We start from the raw sequence: 20,215 nt of genomic DNA, 5'->3' as shown, positions 1-20,215 counted from the left end.
AGTTAGCAACTACTTTGCCCTGATTATGTTATATAATTATAACACTACCTATTCTATCAACTAAAAGACATCAAAAATAGAAATTTTCTTCACTTTCCTTAGGGAATTTCTTCAAATTTTGGGCATAGCAACATCAATTTATAAGGACATATTTCAGGATCTGGAGGTGGTTTTAACTCTGAACAATGCCTCACATCACGTAGTAGGGGTACTATTAGTTCTATGCATCTTTTATCAATCATCATACCCTCATCTTGTATTCATAACTTTTATTTGATGTCATCATTTTCCAAGATTAAGTCATGTCCATCTAGTCCTATTTTATATACTACTATTTGTAAAATTGACCTCATTTAAGCATTGATTATTTTATTTAGCCCAAGGCTTCTTGTAAATGATTTCATTTTCTTTACTTAGGGATGAATCTTGGATATTCAGTTTGAAACGCGAATGACCAATGCAGTTTCAAGTTAAATATCTAGTTTAGTCATTACCTCTATATCCTTGATCACATTGAAGTTTGAAACCATGACATAATACCATTCATCCATATTTCAGTTAATCCCGATGTTATCACCATAACCGCTTCGTATTCTTCATCTCCACTTTAATCCAATTTTAAGAATCTTGTAATTATTATTTTGCCTATATATATATATATATATATATATATGAAGTTGTGTTGTGTGAACACGTTAGGATAATTAAACTCTAACTTAAGATTAGTTGATTACCCATAAGGAATTGCCTCTGTAGTTAGAATCTGACTTACACCTTAGTCCATTCAAAGAACGGCAAATGGTGGACCATACTCGAATCCCAAATTACAAATGCACTCTTTGAAGTTTGTTTAAAATACAAATTAGTTGCCCTCTGTGATTTTGGAAATTACAAATACCCTTTTACCAAAAAAAATTATTTAACAAAATTAACTAAAAAAATAAAATTCCCAACTATACTTTCCTATATAACAATAAAATTATTTGAATTGCTATAATTGAAATATATTTCTAACATCATTAAAAATTACTAATCATCTTGATGATTTATTAATAAAATGGGTAATTTGTTATGAGATTAGAAACTTGAATGGATGGGATATAATTTCTAAAACCATAAAGGACAATTTGTATTTTAAGTAAATTTTAAGAGGTGTATTTATAATTTATTCAAAAAATAAATAAATAAAAACATGTGGCAATATGTAAGCCTTGAAACAGAGAACGGGCACAAAAGTTGGAGATATGGGATCCTAACTCAAAAAAATGGCTTTCTCGACTTGTTTCCGGTTAGTCAATTTAGTGAAAAAAAATTATTCATCCCCTAATTAAAGCCTTCTAATTCTACATTTAATGATGTGGCTAAAATCCACATGAAGACACATTCTCACTCATCTCTCTCTTAAACTTTACCTTTTTATTCACATCATTGGAGTAAAATTGAGGAGTTCAATTAGGAAAATATAGCAGGATTGTTTATTGAATGTGAATCGAAATTGCTCTCTAACTTTGTCTAAAAACAAAAGTATTAAGAATCAACTATGTAAAACAATTTGGGCTTCGACTGTCTCCAATTGGGCTAACCAACTGGACGGTCCAATCTGGTCTGTTATGGGCTCATTTTGGGCCAATCTTGATGATCCAAACTGTTAAATATGTAGGGCTCGTCGAGTATTTCATCTTTGCAAAAAATCACATTGATCGGGTATCAATAGCTATTTGATCAAATCACATTTGTGTGAATAATTTATTTTTAAAATCATAATTACCGTTGACACAAATTTGATCTAATCAAGTGATTATTATCTGATCAATGTGATTTTTTTGCAAGGATGAAGTACTCGATGAGCTTTACACATTGAACAATTCGGATCATCGATGTAGCTCCGTGGTAGGCCCACGGAAGCCCAATAACACACTCAAATTCGATTTCGGATTGAAGAAAAGCCACTGCCAAACAATTTTCACTATATACATGAGATAGTGTTTCACTTATATTACAACCTATATTTTATGTGATTAATTCACTTATTAGTTCTTTGTCTATAAATTTATTATTAAATTTGCAAGAATAAAATGAAAAAATACGCACAATTTGTCAAGGAGATAATTGTAAAAAAGTTTGAGGTAAGGAAGATATAAAGCATTATGTTCAATGGATATTTTTTGTTGGTGAAAGGTCTATCCTTTATGAAATAGTTGAGAAATTCTATTTCCACACACCTAATTAACTCAGTCTACATGTTTAATGAAATATTATTTTAATGACAATTATATCCTATATTAAAACAACCATAATACACATCCACCAACACCCATAATATTATATCAAAATAATATTCTTCGCACACAACTTATTTCTCAAATTGCAGAGCTTGCCAGGCTAACAATAGAATCTGCAGCTTTAATTCCTCCAATCCCAAAAAGCAATTCGTATGTTTTTTATCTCACAATCAAATCTCTCACCTATTGATTTGTCAACTCGGCCTAAATCGAATAGCAATGTTGTGTTCGATTTTTGTATTCATGTGTTTGTTAGCTATTTTATCAATTACTTTGGTAATTATGAGCACGTCTTGGGAAGACAACCAACTTGGCCTTGTATGTCTTCAGCCTCTGCAGATTAGTCTGAAGACCCTCGAGGGAACGGTTCTTGCAATGATGATTAACAGCTATGCCAATGATTGGGGCAAGTTTTTTTGGAATACCTGCTGCCTGGTTGGAAGAAAAGGGTAGTGATAAGCAACAAAAATATGTCATTTGAAGAAATTCTAGATTCAAAAGGAATACAAGAATTTTCCAGTTTGTGTCACAATCAAATATACTCGCAAATACCTCCATTCTCTTTTCCATCCTTTTTCTGCAACGATATCCTCATTCTCTCTTCGATCAATCACCCAAACATGTAGCGGATAAGGATGATCAATTTGATGTGAGGGAGGTGGTAGCAGAGTTGAAAAGGATTCGTAACCAAACACGAGGTGGCGGCAGTGAAGGTAGTGGAAGTTTGAAGAGGGCTTTGGAGGAGGGTTGAATGCATGGAAAGAAGGTTGAGTGTGTGAAAAGAAAGTTGAGGTGGTGTGCGTACAAGATATGAGTTAAGGCTATGATTGTAATAACTTGTGTGTGGAATGAGAACACAACTTAATAATCAAATTACTAAGTGTGTATACCGAGAAATGATGTGTATAGAGGTAAGTAGGTGCGTAGAAATAGAATTTTCCAAAATAGTTTGGTGAGAAGTTCTTTTGTTAGTTTTGGATGACATTTTGTTTCTAATTTTATTCATTAATTTATCTGTTGACTTTCGTTGACTATCTGTTCAAATTTTTTTCCCTATCTGTTCAAATTTTTTCTATCTATTCAAATTTTTTTCCTATCTGTTCAATTTTTTCCCTTATCTGTTGAAATACCAAGCCAAACCAAATTTTATTATGTGTTTAAATTGTGATACGTACACAAAGAGAGACTAATCTATTCAATTTTTTTTTATTTGTTGAAATCAAATTCTCAAATAGAGAGAGAGATGAGAGAGTGACATATTGAAATGCACTAAGCCACTATCTGTTCAAATCTTTTTCTCTTTTTCTCTCTTCTTCTTTCTCCTAATCTGTTGAAATTTCCATAACAATAACATTTATTAATTCATCATCTATTATTTGATTTAAACATATCAAGTCTACAACAAATACAAACAACCCTAACAAATCAAACAAATCAGATACAAACGGAATAGAGAGAGATAGATTGAGCTCTTTAGATACAAAGTAGGGTTGTGCTTGTGCATAGGTCAGCTAGGGGAAAAAATTTCAACCAAATAGCCCTTGGCAAGTTAGGAGTTTTCCTATACACCAAACCACCTAATCCTCTAAACTAGTGGGTTGATTGAAGTATTCTAGGGGTTTCGAACAAGTGGAGTGAAATCAAACAACACCCAAAAAAATAAAAATAAAATTGATCGAAAACCTATTTTTTGAAATGATCATGAATTTTGATTACAAATAACAAAAATCACTCAACAAGAGCGTTAATAACTCATATTAGTTGCAGAACTACTAAACTTCATTAGGCAACAAAATATTGATATTTTGGCCAATGGTATTAGCAATGACTACTTTGACGATCGAACGACCATGATCGAATTCACCAAGAGGAAAGAGAGAGAGTTGGCGAGGTCAAATCTGTATTGGCGAGGTCGGAGCTTTGACCGCCATGACTACATATTCTAGATCAAAGCTCGACTCTCGTTGTCGAAGAGTCGTGGTCGCCAACGATGATGGCTCTGGATCTCACGGCGGTAGTAGGTTTGGATTTAGCGGCAGATCTAGATTCGGCGGTGGTGATGGATTTGAATCTTGTAGCTGGAGCAGCAAATGACGGCGAATGAGCAACGACGGACTCTCAACGACGGATGAGAGACGCAAAGATGAGAAAGAGATATAGAGAGAGAAAGATAGCGGTCTGCGGCGAAAGGAGATAGTGGCAATGGTAGTAGTGGAACGGTTTTCATTGCCGGTAACAGATGAAACCTCTAGAGGTCTCTAATTATGAAGCAAACCCTAAAGGTCTCTCTCTCTCTCTCTCTCTCTCCACTCTTATGGCGTCGATCACTTCAACGTTGACTTACACTAGCGTGAGAATGGTAGTGGATGTTGGTGGTTTCTAGACGGTTGGGTTTGGGCAATGGATTCAACAGATAAATTTGTAAGAATACGTAATGGTAATAGGTATTTTGGTCATTCTGCACTGTTTTATCCTCATGGACATAATAAAGTAGCATTTAGACTTTTGAACAAAAGACATTCAAATTTAAAATTTTGAACCGAATGCCTTTGGTCAGAGCTGGGGGCTAAGCAAGAGGTTTTATATCATCACATTTTTTCATTCACATCACAATTAATATAAGAAAAAGAAAAAAAATATTTTTTAAATTTTATCTAGAGAAAGATATTATAAAATTGTTTGATTTAGACTAATTTTTAAAAATTAATTTTTTTTAATTTTCTACATTTTTTAAAAATATTTTACCATTTTTTTTTAATTTTTAAATACACATAATCAAAATATACTTAAAAAAATATAATATTTGTACACCCTTGTTTCATGAAGATTCTCTATTATTGGATTACACATAATAAAACATGGATAAATTACATTTTGCCCCCCTAAAGTTTCATCCATTTTTCACTTTGGCCCTTTAAGCTTGATTTTTTCCACTTTAACCCTTCATGTTTGCAATTCTTCTCACTTTGACCCTTTAAGTTTGATTTTTCCCGCTTAGGCCTTTCATATTTGCAATCCTTCCTACTTTGTCCTTTTATATTTGCAATCCTCCACACTTTGGTCCTTCATGTTTGCAATCTCGCCCACTTTACTCCCAGACTAACTTACATCTAAAAAATTAATAGAATTTACCACATCACCAACACATCAACTCCACGCGTGATGTAAAAAATTCATTAAAAATGCAAAAAATGAAAAATAAATAACAAAAAAACTAAATTTTTTTTTAGTCTATAGTGAACTTTTTTTTTTTCAAATTTATTCATAAACATTATTTCATTATAAATGCATCTACATCAGATGCACCTAAAAAATAAAAATAAAATTACTTAAAATATTAAACAAAATTTATTAAAAAAAAATAAAGTTTAATTTTAAAAAATCAATCAAAAAACAAAAGTGAAATTTTAGAAGGCACGTTCCAAAAGCAAATTATAGCATTCAACAGAAAACACCATATTTTACAACACTCTACGCCCTTGCGAAGCAGTCATTAGTATTCACATTTCACACTCATAAAAGAGCTAAAAATGCTAAGCTACATCTATCAATTTGCCCTTCTTCTCCCTCTCCTCCTTCGGCACCGTCACCGTCAACACTCCATCCTTGAGCCCACACTTGATTTCGTCCACCTTGAAATTCTCCGGCAGCCGGAACCGCCTCAGGAAGTTTCCGAGCCGCCACTCAACACGGTGCCAGATGTCGTCATCGGAGTCCATCTCCTTACTCCGCTCGCCGCTTATCTGTAATATGTTGCCGTCTTCCACCTGCACCTTCACTTCGTCTTTCCGCACCCCTGTAATTACACAACCGGCTTAGTTTAGCCAACACCGACTGAACAAACATACACCCTGGTGATACAATTGCGCATAACCCTATTCCGCAACCTATGGTCGCCGCTTCCTTCTCTTTCATGGAACCTTGCTGTCTAACTTGCGCCCAATTTTATGGCCCAAACTATGAGATTTTAAAAAAGACAAGAGACACCGTGCAGTGACACTAACCTCTTTTTTTTAGTAAATTATATATAGGTCTTATTTTTTTTTGAATGTATTATCCATTATGTTCTATTGATAAATTTATTACTGATTAATAAATTTACCAATATAAATAATTGAAAATTTCTCTACTCTATAAAAATATTGGGTGATTTTAACTATTATAAAAATATTACATATACTTTACTTTATAAAATTCTAATATCGAAAACCTTAAATTAAACCTATGATTTAACTATTAAATCTTAAGTCATGTAAAAAAAAATTTAAAAAAACAACTCTTAATAAATAATTTAATACTTAACAATACATTATATTAAGGTTGTTCTGAGTATAACTTATTTTTTTTTTACTTTTTTGATTATTATAAAAAGACATGAAAAAATTAGAGAGGCAATATAATAAGAATAAGTCAATAAATTAATAAGTAGCTCATTTGAGGTGTTCCTAAAAAAGTCTTATTAAAATTGAAATAGAGTAATGTCTCGCCAGTGTTCAAAAAAATTATTTTGTTAAGAAAGTCTTGTGAACTCAGAAATTTATTCCAAGTTTTTATATAAAAATCCTTGTAACGTGAAATTCATGTATAAAATGAATATAAATCATTAAAATTTCTGAATAAAATTTTAAATAAAATTTGAGTGTCCATTATTATTATTATTATTAATATTATTTTGTTATTGCGGAGATAGAAAGAGAACCCCTAAAAAATAAAAAAAATAAAAAAAGGGAGCAGAGACATAAGCAAACCAGGAAGATCGGTGCGGAAGATGTGGGCGTTATCGGTTTCGCGCCAGTCAACATTTGCACATGTATAGCTGGTTTTTCATGTTCTTTGCAGTGGTTTAGTCTCCTCGGATACGATAGTTCTATAATTTGAATTTTCGTGATTCTGAATCTAATTTCACAAGTGTAATGTGTAACAAAAAAGCACAAATGAGATTCTAAATCCGACAATTCTTTAGAAAATCCATTTATCATCAGAGATGCCAGAAATGGACTGCATTGCCAAATTTCAGAGTCGCCACCTAAATATTTTTGAAAAATTTAGGAAACCTGTAACTTGTGCCAAAGACCACTTGTCCGTCATAACCAAAGTGTCTTGGCTCAAGAATTTAGGTATGAGAAGGGAAAGGCATGAATTGAGCACCCCCCTCACCAAATCAAAGATCTGCCTCTACTAATCATGATGTGATTTTTTATGTATATTATATGCTCTTATTCTGATTGTTATACTAACTTACTATGTGATGCACACAAGTATAGACTACGTCACCTACTTTGGAATGCTTTGATTTCATATTTGTTTGAAAAGAATTTTAAATATGTGCTATTTAAAAAAGCGAGCTCGTATGTACATTAATCCAAAATCATTACAAATTAAACGAAATAGCCTTCATTCACAGACATTCAAAGAGGTATATCAAATAATCACTTAGCCTCATGGTAGTATGTTTGATATGGCAATACAAACACACATGCAATATGCTAAAGTAAAAAATGTTCACCTAGTACTCAACCGAGACAAGTTAAAGAGAAGAAAATAATTAGAAAAAATGCATACTCTAACATGCAAGTGACTAATGCAACACATACAAAATGCAACTATTAAGTTTGGTTTATTTAACATGCCATACGGATCAACTCAAAGTAGGCAGTGATGCACGTATTCATGTAAGTAGGAAATGACAACAATGTTAGAATGATGAACCGAACTCGATGCATGCAAAAATGGATACAACACATGGTAATGATATGAAACGAAAAATATGATGCTACCACGGTAAGCATGTAAATAAAAAGGAAAAAGAAATGAGGATTGAAAAACATACACTGTGTGGGGACATAATTTTTGATTGACAACACGTGGCTGAGGTGACACCGAAGTGTCAGCCGAGGTGTCACGTGTCTTGGTCATGACACCGAGATGATCTCGGCTAGGCCGAGGTTATCTGTGAAGAAATTGAAATCCGGAATAAGCGGATAAGGGACAAGAGTCCTAAAATTGGAGAGGACTTCAGCTTGGATAAAGATAAGACTCTTAGAGAGTTTATCCCAATCCTTCTGGGAGTCCAAGATTAGCAGTAATCCTAAGTCCATTGAAGCTAAGCTTCTATTGGGATTAGGTAAGTGTTGGCTATAAAAGGGAGGTACTCCCATGGGTCTAAGACATGCTTTTTATACTCTAAATAGTGAGTTAAGTGCTTTTGCTATCTTTGAAAGATAACTGACTTGATCGTCGGAGTGCTTCCGGGTGGACAAACCACCACCGGAATCTCTTCTTTTTGTGACAGGTCGTTCAGGCTTAATTTATTCTGCTAGTGTTCTCCAGCTGAGTGCTTGATTGGCAGTGTGGTCGGAAATTAACACACACAATTTGACGCCGTCTATGGGAAAGAAAGGAGAATAGATGGCCAACAACGAACAGAAAGAGACGGTTGGGGACGACACCCCTACTGAGAATGAGAAACATATTGACCTTGACGTCGAAGAAGACAACTGCAACAAAGAAACTCGTGATAAGAATCACGGAGGAAAGGACGTCGGCTAGGAGGGCGGTGTACCGAAGAAATCGGACCGGAGCGGGTATTATAACGAGGACGACCTCCAGGTATGGAAAGATAGATGCCTGCAGAGGGACGACGAGATGAAGGGAATGGCGGACAAATTGGCGGACCTGCAAACAGTCGTCAATTTCATGATGCAGAACAACGTCATGCAGCCACCGTTCCTGCTACAAGATACGCCGATTCTAGCGGCCAAGAAAGGTGCCCAGAAATGGGGGCAGAAAACGGTTCCTGCAGTCCCTCAGCATGGCAAGACCAAGGGACATTCTCACCGGCCTTCGCGGGAGGTCGGGCATAGAGAATCCCAGAAGACACAATCTCGGCCTAGATGATTAGGTCTGAGAAGAGAAGAGCTCAGCCTGAGTGGGCAGATCCAAGATTCCAAAAGACAAGATCTTAGCCTAGATGATTAGGTCTGAGAAGAGAAGAGCTCAGCTTAAAGTGAGCAGATCCCAAATTCCAAAAGACAAGATCTCAGCCTAGATGATTAAGTCCGGGAAAAGAAAAACTCAGCCTAAGTTAAAGACTTTTTATATAAAGTCCACAAAGGAGTAGGTGGAAGCCATGCAGGGGGCAGATCCCTTGTCCATAGAGCAATATCGCAAGGATTCTTTTGGCCTTACATGCAAAAGGAAGCTGAAGCCTATGTAACAAAGCGTGAAAATGTTGTTAAAATCCACCTACAACGTGCGAGAGAACAACAATTCGGCTGGGGGCATACTAGCAAAAACTTGCTAGGGCTTACAATAAGAAGGTTAGCTCAAGAGAGTTCAAGGTTAGGGACCTCATCCCGAGAAAGGTTGTCAACAATAAGAAGGATAATAGGGAGGCCAAACTTGGCCCAAATAGAATCATCTCGGTTGTCGGCAATAGGGCATACTGGCTAAAGTAATAATAAAGTGCTAGTTTGACTTTTGTGAATTTGAAACCTATGCGATAGGACCGACCGGTCCTATGACGATGTTTCTGATTGAAACATGACAAATAATTCAGACTTATTATATGGCATATAATAGTGTTGAACTAAGTTGACGATGTTTCTGATTGAAACATGACGAATAACTTAGACCTATTATATGGCAGAGTTTCTACTTGCATATAATAGAGTTGAACTAAGTTGAATTGACTAGGACTTGACATATCGGCAGAGTCAAACACAGATTGAAACTAAGTGCACTTGGGTAAGATTAACAGAAGAACCAAGGTTGAGAACATCGGCTAGTCTCTGTTTAAATATAGACTTCGGCAACGAGGTCAGAGCCATATGCTTAATTAAGTTCACATTAGAGGGCTGGAGAATGATGATTGGGAGTTGGAATTTTCAAGCCAAGGTCATGCTTAACACTTGTTGAAATTTAAGAAAAATTTACAAGTTGAAGTTAAACTGAGGTCATGTTTAACACTTGTTGAAATTTTATGAAAAATTTACAAGTTGAAGTGAATCCGAGGTTATGTTAAAGGAAGATTGGTTTAAACACTTGTTGAAATTTTTAAAAAAATTTACAAGTTAAGCTAAGGTTGTATTGAAAAGAAGTACCTATGTACTTGTCGAAATAAACCGATAGTGGTTTAACCGAGGTATTCCACCCCGAGGAGGTTGCACAGTTAAGGTGTACATTGAAGACATGCAAATTTTTCTAAGTATAGAATCATGCAAGAGTAAAAAGAAGACAAACATTCAAAGCACTTGAAAGGGAAAAAAGTTGTATGTGCATTCAAATAAGGAAAGAAGGTACCTCGGCCTGACATTGAAGAATGATTGTTTAGATTACAAAAATGGCACGTTAGCCAAATTAAAGCTTACATTGTTTCAAAAAGTAAGAAAAAAGTATAAGGTACAAAGAAAAACACAGACTGATAAAGGAGGAAATAGTGACTCACCGAAGAAAAATGAAGCCGGTGTTGAGTACGCCAGAGTCAGATGATGGCAGCAAACAGAAAGGATAAGCAAAAACCCCACCGGAGGAAGTGAACGGCAGTGATTGTAGAGAGCTTTAGAGCTTGAAGCAATAGGAGGAGGATTAGAGAAAGTTAGAGAGAGAAAGCTTGCACGAAGACGAAGATGCAAAAGTGAAAAGACGGAGAGAGAGAAGTGATTTTGATCAAATACACGAAATGACGACGTGTTTGTCAGACGGCGCACGCAAGTGCGATACGACTTAATGGCGTGTGTCAAGCACGGCTCAGTAGGGGAAAGACGCGTGGCAAAAATGATTGAGTTGCTGTGCGTGACAGCTCATACGCATGATGAAACTCTTGGAGTTCTTAATTTAATGGAGCAGGACCTCGGCTAGGAGGACGATCTCGGTTGTGAAACTTGAACAAAACTTGGTTTTTTGGTTCTAAGGCATTGATGAAAACAGACTAAGTCTTGGTCATATTTGAGCCGACGAATGATGACCTTGGTAATGAAGGATAAAGCGAACTTAGCCAATGTGCTAAATGAAAGGAATGATATAGGTTCCATCACCTCAAGATGCCGAGGTAATAGAACCTAGGGGCAGTTGTGGGGACATAATTTTTGAATGACAACACGTGGCCGAGGTGTCACGTGTCTTGGCCATGACACCGAGATGATCTCGGCTAGGCTGAGGTTATCTGCGAAGAAACCAGAATCCTGGATAAGCGGATAAGGGACAAGAGTCCTAGAATAGGAGAGGACTTCAGTTTGGATAAAGATAAGACTCTTAGAGAGTTTATCCCAATCCTACTGGGAGTCCAAGATTAGCAGTAATCCTAAGTCCATTAAAGCTAGGCTTCTATTGGGATTAGGTAAGTGTTGGCTATAAAAGAGAGGCACCCCCATAGGTCTAAGGTATGCTTTTTATGCTCTGAATAGTGAGTTAAACACTTTTGCTATCATTGAGATATAACTGACTTGATCGTCGGAGTGCCCCCCGGGTGGACGAACTACCGCCGGAATCTCTTCTTTTTGTGACAGGTTGTTTGGGCTTAATCTATTCTGCCATTGTTCTCCAGCTGAGTGCTTGATTGGTAGTGTGGTCGGAAATTGACACACACACACTGTAACACTCAAAAAATTTTAAATTTAATTCAATAAAATCACTTAATTAATTTGTTTATTCAACTTAAATTATGTTAATGTTTCAACTTAAATAACTATCCATGGCTATTTTGTACCCCTATACTCACAGTATAATGTTTCTCACTTTGCTATGTGCTTATAGCTGCTACCCCTTTCAGGTGACGAGATTTAGTAGGATCAAGATAGGGGATAAATTGCAGTGTTTTCTTTCTTTCTTTTTTCGTTTTATTTATTTGCTATCTGTATTTCTGATTGGACTTTTTTAATAAAATAAAGAGCCCAAATTTTGTTTCTTTTTAATAAACTTTTGGTACCCATTTATTTTACTTTAATTTGTTTATAAATTATTCGCTTGCGCTACTAATACAGTAATTTTAGAAATATTTTATTTTTATTATTTTGTTGTGACGCAGAATCTTGGGTACTAGGTTTGGGTCGTAACATACACAATATTACAAGAGTTACAAATTTTCTCTCGCACAAGAGGGTCTGAATGAATATCCTAATTAACTAATTATTACAACACCAAAATAAATTAACTAAATTACCTAGCTATTACAAATTCGAATGAAAGCAAAGTAACTAATTAATTACAAATATAAGTGAATTAGCTAACTAATTATTTACAAAATACAACTCAAAGGAGGTGAATTAAGGGATTGAAGTCAAGCGGTTAAAGGTGAGAACATCCTCCGGAAACCCCATATGTTCATTGCTGGAAGTTATTTCTATTCATAGTTAGAAAATCACTCTGTTTCAAGCCTCAGGATGTGCTCTGGTTTCACTGAAAAAGCACCCACTACTGTACAAAAAGAGTGGTCGGCCGGCCTTGAGAAATGGTTGGCCGTCCAAGGTGGTGGCCGGTGTAGACATCTTCGCAAACGCCCCGGGAGGGAAATCCTGTTTCGTTCGTTTGGGTTCACTACAGTTCAGGACTCAAATTGTTACGGTTCTAAATCTGAACCAAAGAGTCCAAATCCGGCAAATCATTTTGAGAAAACAGATTTTTAGAAAAAAGTGCCAAACATGGACTACTTTGCCAGATATAGAGTTGCCACCTAAATATTTTTTATGGGGAATTTAGGAAACCCTGACTCGTTTGCCTAAGGCCACCTGTCCGTCATTACCAAAGTTGCCTCGGCTTGGGAACTTGGGTACGATTGGGGAAGGTCAGCTATGAGCACCACCGCTGGCCTGATCCGAAGATCGGCCTCTACTAACCATGATATCTAATTTTGAAAACGTTATGCGTTCTTATTCTGATTAATTAGATAATCTTACTATATGATGCGTACAACACAAAAGTATAGACTAGATCGCCTAATTTGGAACAAAGCATTGCATATCCGTTTGTTTGGAAAATGGTTTGGAATTTGCTACTCGCAAGTAGGCTAAAATACGGTTTTCAACGAGTTGTCCCAACTCAAGCAATCCAACCTTCACCCACAAGCATTCAGGTAGTAATATCACATAAGCACACAGCCACATGGTAAGCATGCTGTCATGTTAACATTCACACTCATGCGAGATGCTAAAGCATAAATACTTATAGCGTACTCCGAGCCAAAACAAAGAACATGTTAGCAATCAAACGTATGATCCAAGTCCATGTTAAATGGCTAATGCATCACAGGCAAAATGCAATCTAGAATAGGCTCGACTAATCCTAGGATAGCATGTGAAATGCAACAAGTAACATGTATTCAAGTTAGATTTGAAATACTATGCAATTAGCATGATGCGCCGAGCCCGGTGCATGCAATACTGATGAATGAATGCACGCATGCATAGCAGAAGGTATGCTAAATTAAATATGCCCTAGTACTAACCATCAAAAGCAGGTAAGTAAAAAAGAGAAAGACATGGGGGTTGGAAGACATGCACACACACACCCACACTTATTACACATTCGCCCTCGCTCGGAGGGACCAAAAGAATAATACAAATTAATTAACCTACAAGCTAATTAATTATTACAGACCACTTAACTAGTTAAGCAAATTAACTAAGCTAAGAAAGCAATAAAACAGCCTCGGGAAGAGGGTCCAATGCATGTGTGCTTGGGTTTGCTCGGAAATCCGTCACCATGCACAAGCTGTCTTTGTTTACCCTGCTCTGCTCTTCTGAAAATTGCATAAGTCCCAAGGAACACTTTCTGAACACTGTGGAGCATCACCGACCAAGGGAAACATCACCGACCATGGTAGAAGGGTCATCGACCACTGATATGGCTCTCGGCCTCAAATGTTTGGTCGGTCGGCAATAGAGATGGTCGGCCGACCATGTATGCCTGCAGAATCCTATTTTGACAGCAACAGAGGGCAAACATGGCATGGCAATGCATTTCAAGCAAATGTGTGCACCAACACCCTACTTATCATGTTCATGACTCAAAGGAGGATGATCCTCGACCCTCGGGCCACCAATCGCGCATTTCAATGTGTGATGGCGAAAGAGGCCAAGTATGCATTTTGATGTCAAAAGTAATGCAAACCAAACAAACAAATGGACCCAACCTCTATCATAATCGATTCAAGAGGCAAGGCATGCATGCCAAATGCAACCTAAGCATATAGGCTAGTATGCAACATGAACATGGAGGCAAGTATGCAAACATGTAACAAGTATGCAAGCTAACAAGCATGCAAAATGTAATGCCAACAAACAAACATGCAAGACATGTGACATGTTAAGCAACCAAAGCAAAAGAAATGCATGCCCAATGCACTGCCACCTAAGCATACAACAACATACAAAGGGGTCAAGTGTGTGACAACATGCAAGGCGAATGTACACACAAACATTCATGCACGCAAGGTCCAACACTTATGCATCAAAGAACAACTTTCAAGCCCAAAATAGTGGCTAATGTGCTAAGCACATGAAGGCAAATGTACATACAAGCATGCATAGATACATGGTTCAAGACTTAAGCATAAAGAAGCAACTTTTAAGAACATTTAAAAGGGACAAACATGGGCATATGGCAAGCATAGCAAGCTCTGAAAATCATGTTAAGGATGGTGCCAAACCAACTAAACAAGACAAACAAGGCATGCAACTATGTCCAAAACTCAAGGCAAGCCAAGGGGCTTAAACCATGGCTATATGAAGCAAGTCCCAAAGGGCCATGGGGACTCAAAACCACCCCAAAGAAAACCAAAACAAGGTCAAAGGCACACCTAGATGGCATCTAAATGGGCTAAGTCTAAAGGCATGCAAAAGGGTTCAAACATGGAGCATGAAACACCAACCTTTTAAAGCATTAAAGGAGCATCAAGTGCAAGCATACAAGCATGTCACAAGGACTGAAATGATGCTATAAGTGGTGTCAAACCATTGAAACAAGCCAAGTAATGCATGCTCAACACTTACACACCCAAGGCTAACAAGCCAAAATGCAAGGTGGCTATACAAAGGATGTCATGGATGGCCAAAACAACTCCAAACAGACCTTAAGCATACTAAGACATGCATAAAAGCTTCACAAAACTAGGCCAAATACATGCTAGAAACAAGGCTCAAAGCACAAAGCTTGTTAAGGCAATTCATGGCATTACAAGACAAGTATGCAAAGCAAGCATGGTGTGTCTAAACCAACTTAAAACAGTGCTATATCATGGCAAAATAAGCACAAATACTAGCTAAGACATGGCCAACATGAACTCAATAATGGTTCTCACACATGAAGCTAAAATGGCAACTTTTAAAGACAACAAGGAGAGGGGATGACCCTCTCCTTCTTAGGACCTCAAAGCACCATTGGTGAGGAGGCCCAAACAAGGTGGTCCCGGAGCTCACCAAAATAGCACAAAAAAAGGGGCCAAACAAGGCCTAAGAGGGGTCAAACAACCCCAAACACCAAAACAACCTCAAACAACTATTTTAAGCACTTAAAATCAGAACTTTTATATGTTATAAGTTAAGCTTAAAAACAGATGCAAGGATGGCTAAAAGCCTATACAAAAATGGGGAATAAAGGGCAAAATTCTTACCCTTGAAGACCCCTTTCAAGAACTGAGCTCCAGCTGCTTCCTTAAGCTTGAATCCACTCAAAAACTCTGAAAATCACTCCTTAGTACCTCAGTAGCTGAAAGAAAGTGTAACTCTAGGTGTTTGTGTGCAAAACTATGAACAAAACATCTTAATACACACACAATATGGAAGAAAGGGAGAGATAAAGATAGAATAGATACAACTATGCTAACCCTAATCCAAAGCTCTGGAACTCAACCCTCTAACCCTTGAGGAGGGAGGAAAAGGTCTCCCTTTATAGAGGATCACTCTTGCCAAGCTTACAAAACAAGCTAAGCAAGATTGAAATCCCTCCATACACGTGTATGGAGGGGGTACAAAGTGGGTGCCAGCTAGCACAGCTGGCACAAAATATCTGCCAAAAGCAGATGCACAGTGGTCGGCTAGCCAAAAATACCAAATTGACCAAATAAATGGTCGACCGACCAAACAGAGTGCCGACCGACCAAACAGAGTGCCAACCGACCAAACATTTGGCTGATGGCAACAAAACAATGGCCATGGCCGGTGAGATGTGGGGATGGCCAACAAGTCATTACCTGCTCCTCAAAAGCAAAACACAAGTGTTTGGTGCAAAACCAAACACAAAACAGGCAAGTCGAGAGGTCTTGATGCAAGGCGCGTGGCCGAGACCTCCGAGAACTCAAGACGAACACGAACATGGATGATCACCGAGTGTTCAAATGGTGACGTCCTAGTCTTGAGGACGGTCAAAAATGGGGTGTCTACAGCCGGCCAGCCACTATTGCTAGAGAAACACCTGCTGCAACAAGACTGAAACAGAGCAAGACAAAGGGTTTCAAAGGATATTCATCTTTCCTTCTCTCTCCTGTCATGAAAATTTCTCAAGGAGAGAGTAAGTTTGCTTCACAAATCATCAAACATCCCAAGGGTATTTAAATGATGATTAGTGAAGCAAAGAGACGGCAATTAATGGAAGCAAAGCTAACTAAGGCTAAATATGAAAGATACAATCAAAGACATGGTCAAAACCTAATGAATCTCATGAAAAATGTAACACTCTAAATATTTAATTAATACACAACTAACCACAATTATTAATAAGAATAATAATAATCTATAATAGTAAAACAAAATAATTAATATTATGATGGTATGCTATAAAGTATAATTTAATTTATTAACTAGAGTCAATGTAAAATTAAGGCAAAATAATAATAATAAAAAGCTATACGTAAATTAATTTGCCTTTATCAAATATATGATGAAGGAGATTTCCCTGGAGATTAAGTAAATCAACAATTAATGGGCGAAGATTTGGCAATTGTCCTAGAGAGATAGAATTGGGCCATCTGTGCCATCTAAGCAAATAGGGGAGGTGAGTCATCAATTATGGGGTCATCATGATGGGGTGAGTCAGCACTAAGGAATGTGTATATAAGGGTAGGAGGGGGCTATGAAAATAGTAAGGGATCGAACGGAAAAGAGAGAGAGAGAGAGAAAAGAATACAGCAAAAATATGAGGGAAATAGACTCAATATTAAGGTGAGTTATATCATACTTTGAGTCACCATAATATATTTTACGTATGTTTTGACTTACCATAATTTATTTTATACAAGTTATGTTTTATAAATTATATTAATATTTCAATTACGTGGATTAATTTTTGAACTCTATTTGTTTAAAATGAAACCAATGGATAGCGATCCCGGTTTTGCCCCAACCTTCTTTGTGTCCCGAACTTGGGTTCCGTGGTTGAATATCGTATCCTTGTCTTGTTATTCTCTTTTGACTCTTTGTATTTGAGTTTTGGATTATGTTGGGCATGTTTGGAACATGTTGGTTGTTAGTTGGTCTAGAATGTTGTTCCCCAGATTTTGGCTTCTTCGCTCGAGCGAGGCTTCTTGTGCTTGAGTGAGCCTTGTATAATCTGTTTCATAGTTCGAGCGAGGGTTCTTACGCTCGAGCAAGGATTGAGAGTCCTCATGTCTTTCCCAAACGCAGCTTTTCTGGAAAGGTGGATTGCTTCGCCCGAGCGAGGCATCTTGTGCTCAAGTGAGCCTTGTGAAATTGTTTCTTCGCTCAAGCGAGACTTCTTGTTGTTTGGGAAGCTTAGGAAGCTTAGGGCTAAAGGCTCCACTTTTGTTGTTTCGTCTTTGTGTGAAATGTTTATTCAAGCCGAGGGTTTTACTTGTATAGAGACTAGACTCTTCTTTTGTTGTAACCATGCGAAGTCTTGGAAAGATGTAAGCCCCTAGGGCATTTATTTTGTTGTTCTCAGTTAGAATTACATGTTATAGTTTCAATATAAACATTTATGAAAATGTAAGGCATGTGATATCTCTTGTAATATTAACTCTGATGAATGAAAATATAACATTCCTGTTATGTCTATAGATCTTGTGAATGATTGATTTATATACTATTTTGAGGGCGTTACAACTTGGTATCAGAGCGTGCCGGGTTTGAATACGTTGGGTATGTGGGAAGTGGTTAGTACCATAATGGGTTTGTCTCTCTTGTTAGAGACTTAAGTATAATGCTATGTGCTTATATGATGATGTGTTTACGTGACTATATGGGTATGAGATTTTGTTTCTAGCATGTTGATTGGGTCTATGGGTTTCTGGGAGCCCTGTTGGAAAGACACTTGATCACTACCGTTCTAATTGGAACTCTAGCAACACCATGGGACAGTCATTATCCGGAAATGAAATTCGTACGTGTTTATGTGCTTATGTGCTTATGTGGAGTGAATTACAGTTGTCTATCGTATTAGGATGCGAGTGAGATAGATTCGGCACATTTGTAAATGTGCTAATCTTTTTGTTACCTTCATTAAGATGTCAGGAAAAGGTCGTGGCGGTAGGCGTGGTAGGCCTAGGAGGCATGATATGCCTATATCGGATGAGATTTTGGTGGAGGAGGAAGGAGTGGGTCAGGCCAACGTGGCCAAGCCAGTAGGTCAATAGGCCATGGGCGGCTTAGCCCATGAAATGGCCGGAGCATTGAGGGAATCTATAGACATTCTCAGGGCTGAGAATCAAGTCTAAGCCCATGTAGCTAAAGCAAGGCCTTCTTTTCTAAAGAGGGAGTCCTTCCGGTCAAATCTGGATAAGTTTTTAGGTGACCCTAAGGGGCCACTAAAGGCTGATGAGTGGCTGGAATAGATGACGAAGACATTCGAGATGCTAGGCATCGAAGACCGAGGTTTGAGGGTGACCTTGGCGTCCTTCCAGCTAAAAAGAGACGCCGTTCAGTGGTGGAAGTATGCACGGGATCGCATTGGAGGGACTTAGGAGGCTTTTGTTAAAGCTTTCCAGGATAAGTACTTGCCTACTACAGTGAGGGAGAAGCTGAGGGATCGGTTTTCTCAGCTCAAACAGTTGAATACACCAGTGGCTGAGTTTGAGGCCACATTTACTAGCTTGTCTAGGTTTGCACCGGAGTTTGTGGCGACTAAGAAACGCCGCTGTCTGGAGTTCGAGAAGAAACTGAGGACTGGACTCATGTTCAGAGTTGCCGGGTCCATGATTAGGGAGTATGGGCGCCTTGTGGAGGCTGCAACCTATCTGGAGACTATTATGCATGCAGAGGAGGAGAGGATGAGGGCTTCAGGAGGAGTCAGGATGGTCAGGGGGACAGTAAGAGGCAGAGGGGTTCTAACCCTCAGCAGTCTTAGGGAGCGCATTCGGGATCTACCTTTCCAGTGCCGAGTTCAGATTCTGGGAGAGGTGGTCAGGGAGACAACACTTGTTACAAATGTGGTCAGTTGGGCCACAAGTCTCTAGCTTGCCCACAGATGGGAGGAGGGCAGTGAGGAGCTTCATCTTCGGCTTGTTCTCATAGCCAGAGTCAAGGTAGAGGCCAGTTGCTCACTTGTTATCAGTGTGGGCAAGCGGGGCACTTGAACAGGTTTTTTCTATAGTTGGGTGGCACACCTGGTGCGTCTGGTTCAAGGCAGACACAGAGTCACCATCTAGCTCAGTCAGTACAGGCCTCGAAGGCCAATCAAGGAGCCTTTTCAGCTTAGCCAGTGTAACAGTCTTATGCTCCGAGAGGTGTGCAGGTAGATCATAGACCTACAGGGCGCGTGTATGTTGTTACAGCACCAGATCTTGTACCAACTCTGTTTGTTGTGAGAGGTACCTTTTTGTTTTGCAACTCGGTCGCTAATGTGTTAATTGATACAGATGCATCCCATTCCTTTATATCTTCTGTATTTGCATCAGTTTTGGGGTTGGAGTTGGCACAGTTAGCATCTTTTTTATGTGTTGTATCACCTGTTGGGAGTGAGATTATTTTGAAATAGGGGTGTCGGGG

The 20,215-nt window shown here is 37.9% G+C and overlaps 1 protein-coding gene across 1 annotated transcript in view; it reads right to left on the bottom strand.

Annotated features, from left to right (window-relative positions):
* Window positions 1–5,815: 5,815 nt before the first annotated feature.
* Window positions 5,816–20,215, bottom strand: part of LOC114299252 (17.6 kDa class I heat shock protein) — a 39,340-nt gene continuing 24,940 nt past the window's right edge. Inside the window, exon 2 of the mRNA XM_082876317.1 lies at window positions 5,816–6,078. Within this exon, the coding sequence (XP_082732443.1) occupies window positions 5,816–6,078 (263 nt within the window). The remainder of the gene's footprint in view (window positions 6,079–20,215) is intronic.

Source organism: Camellia sinensis, chromosome 6 (assembly GCF_055761805.1).
Source record: "Camellia sinensis isolate YWXY chromosome 6, ASM5576180v1, whole genome shotgun sequence".
Classification (NCBI taxonomy): domain Eukaryota; kingdom Viridiplantae; phylum Streptophyta; class Magnoliopsida; order Ericales; family Theaceae; genus Camellia; species Camellia sinensis.
The sequence above is the reverse complement of the archived record's forward strand: the minus strand, read 5'-3'. Positions and strand labels throughout refer to the sequence as shown.